This window comes from Rhea americana, unplaced genomic scaffold, assembly GCF_003343005.1.
Source record: "Rhea americana isolate MKP2758 unplaced genomic scaffold, rheAme1 scaffold_7, whole genome shotgun sequence".
In the NCBI taxonomy this organism is placed as follows: Eukaryota; Metazoa; Chordata; class Aves; order Rheiformes; family Rheidae; genus Rhea; species Rhea americana.
In genome coordinates this window covers 3,607,408-3,620,168 of record NW_028186867.1, presented here as the reverse complement: position 1 = coordinate 3,620,168, position 12,761 = coordinate 3,607,408, and the positions used below count along the sequence as shown (strand labels likewise).

At 34.1% G+C, this 12,761-nt stretch overlaps 1 protein-coding gene across 2 annotated transcripts in view; it reads right to left on the bottom strand.

Moving 5' to 3' along the window:
• Window positions 1-12,761, bottom strand: part of PUDP (pseudouridine 5'-phosphatase) — a 101,571-nt gene that overhangs the window by 21,194 nt on the left and 67,616 nt on the right. The window contains exon 4 of one of the 2 annotated variants that reach the window (XM_085321578.1): window positions 4,103-5,931. The exons of the other annotated variant lie outside the window; for it this stretch is intronic. Coding sequence (XP_085177704.1) covers window positions 5,755-5,931 — 177 coding nt within the window. The 3' untranslated portion in view covers window positions 4,103-5,754. Of the gene's footprint in view, window positions 1-4,102; window positions 5,932-12,761 lie in introns of those variants that run through there. 2 annotated transcript variants of the gene reach the window in all.

Genomic DNA, 12,761 nt, shown 5'->3' with positions numbered 1-12,761 from the left:
AGTAAGAGACAATGCCACAATATGCTTTTCAAAGCAGCTATGATAATATGATGGAAGACAGTTAAAAGTGCTTTTCTAATATCCCCTTCTATGAGAAAACTTCTCTAGTTGCCATAGGGATGTTGTTAAATTCAAAGAAATGAAGATTTCACTCCATCAATAGGCAGTTTGACCTAAAAATGATGAAGAAAGCTGCCATGCAGCATTGTCTTTCAGATGCCTTCAAGCTGATGACATATTCTTCCATTTTGTACTTGCACAACCAATCCAAAATTTCAAAGTCAAAACTGAAATGATTTCTCAGTCTACCTGCATCAGAAATGACACATCTACTGTTATATTCTATATTTATTTGTGCTTTGATGCTTTTCAAAGCTGATTTATACATCTTTACTTCYAGATTTCAACTGTTTCATTTGCTCTTGAGTTTGGTTCGAAGGAACATACTTCAGAAAGTTGCTTCTTATCTCTATAAATCACAAGGTCTCCTATCACAATGCCTTTGAATATATTTTATATTTTTGCTAAAGGACAAATGGAAGGCTTGACTATTCTATGTTYTTTTCCTTTACTTCATTGAAGTCTTTGGTTCTGCATGATTTAAATCATAGATTACTTTTTTCCCTGTGAGAAGTCCCTAGCTCCTTCCTTCTGCAATTTTATTCTTCTCCATTAAACGATGCTTTATCTGCTTTTTTTGAATTTAAAGAACCCCATTTATTCACAATGATCTCCTCTTTTAATATTTAGCTTGATGTTTCTGTTTCACATTGCAGATATTCTGGGGAAAGGACAGTGAAGAGAGGCGGGAAAGTTGAAATGTTTTCTCCAGGCTGAGGTACTCTGCGTGGTTTAACCACATGAGAGAGAACCAATTGCTAACACTTTAGATATTATGGCTTAAAATCTGAAAGTTAACGAACTGATGAACAGACGAGACTAACAGCCTTTATCAGAATACTTTAATAACCCTCCCCTTTAAAAGCAATTTTTATGTTGCACTGAACTATCTGGTATGGACACAGACACTAACATACTTGAWGAGCACCTGCTGTTTGTGTAGGCTCCTCAGCCCTTGGAAGTTCTTGTAACAGCTTCACTGTGATTCTTCTCTCCACTGCTGTTCTCCAAAAGGATCTCTCCCTTCACTTCAGTAAGGAAAGATTAAACCTACAATTTATGAAAGATCTGCCAAAGGGAAAGTTAACATAATGTGAGGATGACAGTCATATCTTCCTTGGAAACGAGGAATGTTCTGAGAGAGCTCCTTTTCCTCSACTCCAGTATTTCTATTTATTTCTACTAATTTGGCACAAACCTGTTGTATCCTCTCAAAGTCAAAATATAAGAAGTTCACTGAAATTTCAAAGTGATAAATTAGGGGAAAAAAATTAATTAATTATAATTAATATAATTTGTTTTCATATAGCTTATGGAATTTTGGAATATACTGCCCAGGGTACACTCTTGGTGTCCAAATTTATCAAAATTAAAAAAAAAAGAACTTCTATATAGATAACCAATATCTGGAGCTCATAATAAAGCAATACATCTTAAGAGAATCTCTGATTTGAGATAAATCTTAACATCGTGGAAATTAGTTCATGTCTTTTTAATAAGAAGTTTCTTGCATTTTTTTCTGATTTATCTAGCTTAGTTTCTGCCGAAGACAATTTTTTGAATATCTGGCATGTAAGCTTGACGCTGGGCAGAAGTTTCTATGGTTTAACTACAGCATTTTTTAGAAAAACATCTAATCTAAGTGAGAAAGAACATCTAAAGCATTTTCTGTGCAAATGAATGACTTCACGGAAGTCAGATTATGTTTTGAAATTATTCCTGTTCCAATGCTATGTATTTTCTTCTAAACACAATCAATGAAGCTCCAGTTTAAACCTGTCTTGCAACCTAGAATGACAGTCCTGAAAATTTTACCATGATGAATCCCAGTAGAGTTTCAGAAAATGGAAAACCTAATTCACTTGTGAGGCAGGAGAAAGTTTAAGTTCAGGTAGAACACTTCACTTATCACTGACCTGCTTTTTTAATTATGTGTCTGGATTTGGCTCCATCTTGTTGCACATATCCTATTTTCTGTACTCCAGTGACACAAACTTGGCCACAAAGTTTTGTCTTTTGTCTGTGGAGGCTGGAATTATTTAAGTTTACAAGGGTTACAACTGTTTCGTTTAAACCAAACAGATGTGTAATGTTCAATTAGCACAATATAGGAGATACCTGACAATGGTAAAGAAACACAGAGCATCACTAAGATCAAATAGTGATCTGTGTGATGGCTACCATTTACTTCTCATACTTCAACTCTTGTTTGTTTGATTGATAAAGAAGCAGAATTGTTCTAAACCCATAATCTGAGAATATGGCTTTCTGGCCATAGCATTAAATTCTATATTCTAGAGAACTTTTTCAGAACATGACTGAAGCACATGCTTTATTTTAGATCAAATAAAACTAAATGTATCCTTAAAATTAAGCATGTGCTTAYATATGCTTAACAAAAAAAAMCACTTAATCATGTACTCAAGTACTCTTCTGGATTGAAGCCTGCTTGCTGAGTTAGAGAATATAGATTTTTTTAGATTACTTTTTGGATTACAGTCCTCTTCACAGAAATGCAGATGGAGCATTCAAATGTCCTGATTGCTCAGATGTCCTGACGATCTGTAGCCAGGATCTGGTAATGGATTTTTTTAGTCCAGTCAAAACAGGACTTCATCTGCAGGGTAGCAGATGGAAGGGAAAGGATCCAAGTTTTTGATCTTTTTTTGTCCAAACAGATGTTGTTGAGATGACTGAGCTACAGAGCCACGAATTCGACCCCAAAAAAGGGATAAAGAAATATATACTAACATATGCTGGTATTTGGTATATAATTAATCAGGCAGACTACAGTGACCTAAGGCTGCCATGAATATTCACCTCTCATTCGGGTGGAGATGACAAGATTTTTCAGATTATTATAACTGAGCAATTTTATTTTGCTTAATTTTTTGACTTCTCATTCAGTCAAGAGAAGAGTTACTTACTTTAGTAAGAGACAGTTGAGACATGACCAGGAAGTAGGCAACAATAAGCAGTAAAATAGTGGAATGGAATTTTACTAAAAGGAAGTGAAGAATACATCATATGGTTCTGTTTGATAGATTTCAGTTTGGGGCAGTAATCTCACTGAAAATTGTTAGTTGGGATATTAAATGCAGGAAAGTATACACAGGACAGGATTGACTGTGGAGTTAAATGAAAGTTTTCTGACTCTTAGCAAAATTCTTAGCAAACGATGAGATTATTAAATTGAATGGAAGGGTACACTGATCATATGATTGTCATGATAAAAGATCTCTGATATTGTCAGTGATATTTGATATTTATTAGTGTCTCYTCATATTTAAAAAGCAAATGCAAGACTTTCATGGTGACTCCTTGGAAGTACACTGTAAATGAGACATGTACTTCATTTTTATTTTCTTGTAAAATTCCCAAGTTAAATTAAATATATGCAGAACTTTGAAAAAGTTACCAATTACAACTTATTAGAGCTTGTTCACCTAGTAAATTCCTTGCTGGAATTCAGTAATTACAAATGAAGGGGATCCCAACAGGCACCCGTTTTACACTTGAAAGCTTAGATTTATTGCTCTACAGTAATACTTYGTATTATGTAACACAAGGAAGGAATTACATAGTGACATATCTTAACTTGAAAAAAGAGAAATGGAATTTATAGTAGATGGGATGGTTTTTTACCAGTAAGTAATACTGGGACTACAACCTCCATGGGCTTAAGGAAATTATATAATACACAAAATAAATTTACCCTTTTGAAAAAAATGCGGCCAGATTTTCTGATGAAAAGCATTAAACTGCAAACTATTTCACTGTACATGTTAAAAATCTTCTGATACCATATAGATCATATTTGGCTGACAGGAAGGAATAAAATTTTCTTCATTTTTGAGACAGAAATAGACTACAGTAACAGGAAACAGTAAGTCTACTTGTGAATGAAAAAGATTAAAAAGTAATTGTTTCTATTTTTTACTGTTGGAGGAAAAAAATACTACAAGGTAACTCATCCAGAATATTGAGGTATTGAAGATTCATTTATTTTTGTTCTTGATCAAAACAACCTTCCATCCAGAACAGTAAACACCAGAAATGCCTGAGAAAGACTTTATCCAGAAAATAAAGAATTAATGGAGTTATGTGATATGTTACAGGAGCTCAATCTTAAAAAGTATGGGTACCAGCCACTTGACCCTTCTCATACATAATTTATCTTTTGTGAGAATGACCACAGATAAACACACAATATTAAAAACATACAATGAGTTTAAAGAAGTCTTTTTATAATAAATAGAAAATCCCTTATTTGACATAATATCATACTCATTATGGAGGTAAATATTTTAATGCAATTTTGGTGTAACTTGTAGCCACTCACTTAGAAATTTAGTTTTTAAATGCCATTAATTTCATAAAACTGTCATGAACTCTGCACAGTATAGCTTTTATAGAGCTAAGGATTGAGGTGAAATAGTCAAGGATATCCAAGTGACAAAAAAAAAAGAAAAAAAAAAAAAAAAAAAAAAAAAAAAAAAAAATCCACTATACAGTACATATACATATATATATATATACATATATATGTGGATTCCACCGAAACTTATCAACACGTCTAGTATTTCCGAAAAAGACCCTCATTCCTTGTCCTGATGAGCTGCCAGAAACAGACAGAAGTGAGAAGGAAATGTTACAAGATAAAATTTTTGTGAAAATTATGGTAACTGGGCTAAATAAATTTAAGGCACTTAAATAAACTACTTTCGCTAAAAACAGACAGCAAAACCATCTACAGGGAACTCTGTACAAAAAAAGGCTTGAGAAAGTGTTAAGAATGGAATATTAGGGATGATCCAGAAAAGGAACTTGAATGTCAGGAAGTTAAAGCTTTACCAGAAGCTTCATGAGAATGAAAACAGGGAGACAAGATGGATTCATTTCACAGGAATAAAAGGCAACGTGGCAAAATGGAAAAAAAGAATATAAAGAGAGCAAAGAATGCAAAACACTTAGGTTAAAGTGCAGGATCGCATAATTTTGTATAGCTCCTTGCAGGCATTCACCATGTCAGAAAAGATAACGACAGAATTACAGAATAATGTAGGTTTTAAGGGGTCTCTGGAAGTCATCTCATTCAACTCCCAACAAGAAAATGAAACAAGAAAACACAGGAAGTACAACAACAACAAATTTCAAAAAAAATGTCTAAGGGCAAGAGGGCAAGTATAGTAAAAGGAAAAGGATAAACATGTTGATAGCAATAACTGGATCAAAACCTATGTAATGGGACAACAGTCAACTCAGAACAGATTTCTGGTTAAGAGCTAAACAAGTCATTCAAGTAGAAACAGAATAGGAAGTTTCAAGTGCAGTTTTAATAAGTTGTCTAAATAGTTTCATAGCATTCCCAGAAAACATTATGACATGCATAGAACAAAGTTGGATTCACTTCACAAGTCAAAATGTTGCTTTAATTTAGCATTCATCATGGAGGACAAATGATAAATGTTCCAATCAACTTTAACAGTAGTGCGGAAGACTCAGTGTTAATAGGATTTCTGTTATCTAGTTTTGAGGACTGGCGGGATAGGTGCAAAACAATAATAAAATCTTAACAAGATTTCATTCCATTTTCCTAATTTCCAGTCATTGCATGTTCATAGACTTTAGGTATTAATCATACRCTGGTAAACCAAACAGTTCTGGTTTGAAGTCCTCCATGGAGTTCAGCAAGAGAGTTGCTTCCTTTTTAAGATCTGGATTTAAATTTTCATCCGGAATCATAACCACTTGCATTCCTGCTGCCAGTGCTCCTTTGACTCCAAGTGGTGAATCTTCAAACACAAGACACTGGGAAACAAGGAGGTGAGGGAAATGAAGAGAAAGAAGAATACTGTTACTAGAAACTTTTTATTGTTTGTTTTACTAAAGAGAGAATGACCCTGCATACAACTTAGCAGGAGAGCTAAATTCAATTCCTTAGAAATCCCTAATTAGAACAAGCATAAACTTCTCATTTTGAACATCTGCATGGTAATTAACCTTAAATTCATTTCACTTCAAAAAAGCTTCTACACATATACTTAAATCCAAGCAACTGATTATCCAGATGCTCCTAAGTGATTTGTTTTATCTGGATGGGTTTAAGCACAAGCTTAAAACAAACTTAAGCATGTGCTTAAATACTTTGATAGAAAGGCAGTTTAACCTTTCCAGGTCAATTTTACAACTTGTAAAATGAATACATGAAATACTTGTAAAAAGAATAGATGTATACATTTATAACAAATACACAAAGGCTGGAAAACCTTTGACAAAAATAATCAAAGCTATACTTGGGTATCCTTTAAAGCTACAAATTCCACATATTTATGGGAAAAAACTATTTATGGATGCTTTAGGGAAACAATCATGAGCTCAGTCAACTACTTAATAAATTTCAGCTGACGCAATAGGAAACATTTATTATACCAAAGGTAACCTATACCAAAGGTATGGTTACAATCCTACCTTTAGTACATGTTTGGTTGGCATAATTCCTGGTGAGCTTAGGAAATGTGAAAGCTAATTTTAACATCTGTCTTGCAGTTACATTTGATCCACACTGCTTCTTTATCCTGCCCACCGCTGGAATATTCTATAGTGTATCCAAGTATTCAGATCTTTAAAATATAAACAGATATGAACAACTAAAATGTTGAGGAAGTTTGCCTGTTTATCATCTCTCACCTTTTACGTACGTATCTGCATAATATTTGGGTTTGTGCAATTGGGCTGTCTACCATTTTAGAGAACTTAACTTTTCTGTTTTTTTGTAGATAAGGTATATTTCAGTAAAATACAAACATTTTTGAAGTATTAAGTAGATTAATTTTATTGCACTGTAGAATAACATCCTAAGAATGCTTCCAAGGCTATTACGCATTTCCAGGGGAATACACTTCAGCAAACTGCAAAGTACAGGTAGGTTTGCCAATGGTATTTGAAATTAAGTTAACTCTTTCAAAACTGATGATGAACTTTCAAAAATGACGATGATTATTATTAAATGTTGGTAGCTAAAGCAAAAAAATCAAAAAATGAAATGACTTATTTAGTACCTTGGTACTTTTACAAAGATGTGACTGATGTAAGTGTTCTCTGTAAGGAGAAGGATAAAGAAATATAATGGGATTTCTAATTTACATATTTCAGATTGTGTTACAGTGCTAGAGTGAACTTTTTTAAAAAAAAAATGGTAATGTTGAAGATAAAATTTTGCTTTTCATCATAAAGAGTAAGAAAGACATCATCAAACAGGCATGGTAAGAAAATATAAGAGTTTTGAAGCAGCACAAGTGAGGATCAAAGTAAATAAATGAAATAAGCCAAACAACTGAAGACAGCCACACACTGAAAACACAAGTTCCTAGAAATTTTACAAACATACACAAATTTCAACTGGACTTTCAGTATCTTATACTGAAATATAATCAGCAATAATCAAGCAGATCATCTAGTCTGATCCTTTATATAATATGAGATGAATCTTCTGGAATTCATTCTTATATAAAATAAAGCATCTCTTCTTGACATTACACAGTCTGAAGTTTAACTTTTTGGTCATGGATAATCCAGAGCAACCTTTGGCACTGCCAAACATTGAAAAATTCTGATTCACACTAAGTGGTTTCAAACACCTCTGCAGTTTAGACTGCAGTTATTATAATTTTACTAGCTGTACTACTAAGACTAATATTAAAATTATTAACACAAGTGATATTGATAATTCAAAGCTGGTTTGGGGATGGTTTGTACAATTTTCCCCACACACTTCAGACAGTGCACCTTGGCTCTGCTTTATCACATACCTTTCTCTCATGCATTAGGCCCTTTGCTACAGTCATTACCGAGGTGTCAAATCCCTTCCTACACACACAAGATGAGTTTTCTTGTCCTTTTCTTCACAACACAATAGACATGACAAATAATAGCCATGAGGGTAACAGCAATGTATTGCTAAACTTTAACTTTTAACTAAATGCAGATGTGAAACAGTGGGAGAATATACAGCAGAACACTGCATATTTTAGGTTTCCTAACACACAACTCTCTCAGCAGGAAAGATCAATGGTGCACAAAGTTTATCTGTTTTGGCTGTAGTCTAAAAGAACCATGTTGCAACCTGTCAAAACTTTATTTCACTCAAAGAAAACATTTTTGCAAGACACATTTAACGGCTGTACTATGTACATATATTTATATTGCAGACTGTAAAACAGAAAGAAAGAATGTATCCTTTCTTCCTGTTTTCTTTTTAAAATGTCCATCAAGATCTCAACCTGGAATCAGACAAGGGGAAGTAAGAAGTGCTTTCTAGCTTGCATTTACTAAAGTAAACCTTAATTAGTGATTTTTAGAGAGCAATGGAAGAAACTAATCTCTCTTGTGCTAATTTCCTTTATTCAGTCACTAAATTCCACTCCCCACCCAACTCCWGTTTGAACACTGACTTTTTCAATCTGTTGGTTATTATCCCCACTACTAACTACAAGTACGTATCTGGCTGATCCTGCAAAGCTTGGAACAACTGCTACCTGAATTGAAGCACGAGCCTGCCTATTGGTTTTGCTCTTAACAACATATTGCTTTCTGACCTAAATCCCTAATCTTTAAGCTCTCTGTGCATTTCCAAACAGTAAATGAAACCCTGACACGCTCTGCCTTTTAAACAGTAAGCTTAAGTGTTGCACAAACAGCATTATCACGGCTTTTCAAAAACTTTTTCTAATCCAGCCTGTACAAAGAAATGTACTTCATCGTTCTGCCTTGCAAGACCTGACTGACTTCCGTGATGTCACCAGGCTTGCAGCAGGAGAGAAGCCGATGATTATGGAAGGCAATATGCATAATGAAAAGCTTAACTAATTCCCTGGAACTAGAAGCAATTAAAACTCTTAATTACCAAAGAAGCCAGGCAAATGACCCATAATTATAATTGCTTTAATGTTACAGGAAATAAATGTACTAGGTCTTTCTCCAGTCTTTCTCACTACTGACACTTATTGTCAACAGAACAGCAACATTTTTAATGGATGACGAAAGGTTTACAAAGGTCATATACAAAACAGATTTATTAACTTGGCTGCACAGAGATGTTAGAAACTGTCCACTGCCCTGTCCCACCCACGTACTAAATTTAGAGATATGAAAGCAGCCAAGTACTTCCCTGTTTTGCATAAATACTGCAACATCAGCATCACTCCAATTGAGAGAGACAGATGAGATTTATACAGACTTTAGCASTGATATTTTGGCATCCCTTCTAAAACTTGTGGCACCAATCAATACTGCTACTATCAGATCTCTCAAGAAGTAATACTATGGTAGGAAAATTTTTACTAGATGGACTAGATGCTTAAAATAAAGTAATAAAGTGCACTAATTTACATATCACTCCACGTCTATAAAAAACTCCAGTCATTTCACTTAAGAGAAGAAATAATACAGTTTTGATATTAAGACTTTGAAAAATCTRTGTAGATAATATGAATGGGCCAGAGGTGAGGAACAGGGAATCTCTGTCGAACAAATATCCTTGATCATATATGACATTATCACATCAATCCTAAAATATGAGAAGAATGAAACTCCTGTATTCCCCATGCTGCGCACATTGGTTTACAGTACATTTCAGAACCTTGCCTTTGAATCAAGGTCTTGCTGGTAAGAGTATCGAATATCTCATTTTACTTCGATAAAAAAGTGAGGAGAACAGGAACTGCATACTTGTTAACTCCAACCTTTTCTTCCATAAATATATTCCTCYAGTTTATTATTGTTACTTTTTATTTACTGCATGCTCCATGGAAAATAGCTAGTATGGAAATTGATGGGAAAACATGCAGCGTCAGTATTTATTTTTCCTATTATCAGTTACTCTTATTTTGCCTTCTGGTCTATTCAAACTGATACCAGTGTGGTAAGTCTTCACACTGGGAAAGATATAGCTCAAAGATCCATACCATTGAGGCTTAGACTAAATTAACATTAGCCTGTCYTCTGAGAGCATGATAAGGTGATAAAATACAGTAGAGGACTACTACATCTTCTGTCCTTAAATGACACAGAAACAAAAGGTTTGKAAACAAGACAACAGAGGCACAGACAACAGAGAGACACAGAAACAAAGGAATGAAACACTACATTTCATGCTTCTTATAGACTGCATCTTATACTTCTGTAACTTCACTGTTTATCATCATAGATTATTCTTCTTCATTATCAAATCATGGCAAAAAGATGACAAATGCTATTTGTAAATTTACAGTCTGGAAACATTTGGTAACATTATATGGGAAACAGTTCCTTCCATAACCTCCTCCATAATATATGGAGAAATTTCCCAGTTTCCCTTTACTTTGATTCAAAAGTTATTTGACTGGAGAAAAGTTTAGCTAACATTATGGACACCAGTAATTGTTTTTGTTTCTTTTTTGGAGATCTCTGTAAAATCCTACTATTGTAAAATCTCAGAAGATTATTCACCTTACGACTTTATCAGTGTGCTTTCCATTGGTTTTACAGGATTTACTGGAGACTTTCTAAATGCAAATATTGTAGCTTTCAAGTACCTTTGTGTATCCACACCTCTGAGCCCAAAATACGTAGGTACACTGTGATGTTACATGCATTTATATATACATGCACAATGCAGCCTTCTGCAAAAAAGAATTTAATGCTTAATTCACATCCCATCATATCACTCCCCCCAAAAAACAAAAAACAACAACAACAAAAAAAAAAAAAAAAAAAAAACCACACAACTATCAACTTCAATGGACCATGTTAGACCATGAAAGAGTCTCAGGAAGAAATCCACCATGTACAGCAAGCTTACGATTTTGAAATCCCCATGATTTTGGTTACCAAACTGCTTTCAGAACTAGGTTTTCATCTATAAAAGGCTGTTTAACTATTTAGGCCTTTCATTTTTAAAGGGAACTCATTGACTTTTCAATGCCAAACATGTATTTTTACTTTCTCTAGATCATAGCCTGTGGTCACATTTCAAAACTAGGTAGCATCTAAAAAAGAAATTATTAGTATAAARGAGTATTATTATCTAAAAGATACTGTAATTACTCCTTTAGTTTTTGTTCAATAATTTTTAATTCTTTTCCTTACTGATTCAACTTTTCATAACATTTGAAAGAGCTCTGCTACTGATGAACTGTTTGTTACTAGTGTGAGTGATCCAGGGATTTTTGTGAACCACAGCATAATGCAGAACACAGGTAGGCTCATCTCTGTCCCTTACTGAATGGTAGGATGCTGAAAAGTCTATTTAGGGTTTATGTCAGGTGGTAGAAATTTGCAAAAAGAGAGAGAGAACATCACCAACAACTTCACTAATATGTTATAGCATAGCTGCTACACTACTGTTTAGGTTATTTTCTGTTTTCTTTTTTCCCCACTCTGATATACAAAACATTGAGGAACAAGGGAAAAATGGTTTTCTGTGTGACCCATTTAYCAGAAGGTTTACTTAAATATTATTGAATACATTCATTTTAAGTAACTATAGTATTTGCAGTTTTGGCTTCCCACTGTGTTAACTGTCTGAAAAATTAACAAAAAACAACAATGAAATAATTTGATTAATGATTCTCTCCAATTTTTGGACTTTTGCTCTTTCCAGAAATAGCTGCAAAAAGTTTCAGCAGCAATAATTAATTAAACTACCTTTTATTTTAAGGACATATGTCAATTTAACTAGCCATGGATAGCAAAATCATATTAAATACATTGTTTAAGGAAGTTATGCAGCTTACAGCCCCCCAGGTTAGTTCTATTAAGGAAAATGAGCAATAGGCTAAGATGTTTTTAAATGTTATACAAACGAATAAACAAGCTGGGAACTTATTTGCAATCAAATGAATTAAGCATACCACTATCCAGAATACTACCAGTTACCATTCTTTATGGCTCAAAAATTCGTATGTAGAACTATTTGGAAAATGTATGCAGTTTTTTTTTTTTAATTCAACTTTTTATTAACTTACTACTAGGAATGACAGGGTAGGTCAGTAAAAGAATCAACTTAAGTTACCAAAAGAGGTACAAGTTTAAAATAAAAATAAAAAGTAGGATTCCAAAGGGGGAGGGGAGAAGCAGTGTATTATATCTGCCTTTCAGGGGGTTGGTAAAGCACTATGCATTTCTTGCATAAATGTCAGTTTATTTTAAGCCCACATCAGCAGCTACTCTCTCACAAATCAGTTCATAGAACAGCATCTTAAGGTGGGCCAGAAGGAGCAAAACAGCTTGGAAGGGGAAGAACATGGAGAAATTTCAAGTTTCTTGCCTCTATTCAAGACTCAATCAAGTGAAAGAAAGTGCTTCTGTGACTGACAGCTGGACCGAGACACTGTGGCTCTGTGAAGCCCACAGAAGGTCACATTTACATGCGGGGTTATTCTGATCATTCCGGATGGCTGGAACATTCTTTTTATAGAGGATTGTGTGTTTAGAGGACAACACACTAAGAACTTTGTAAGGCATCTTGTGTTACAGGCCCCAAGAAATTCCCAGGCATTTCTGAAACAGTGTCCAATTATCTCAACAGCAGAAATCTAACTCAATCAACTGTAGCTTGGAATAGCAATAGAAGAGTATTGTTCATTTACGGAGGACACAAG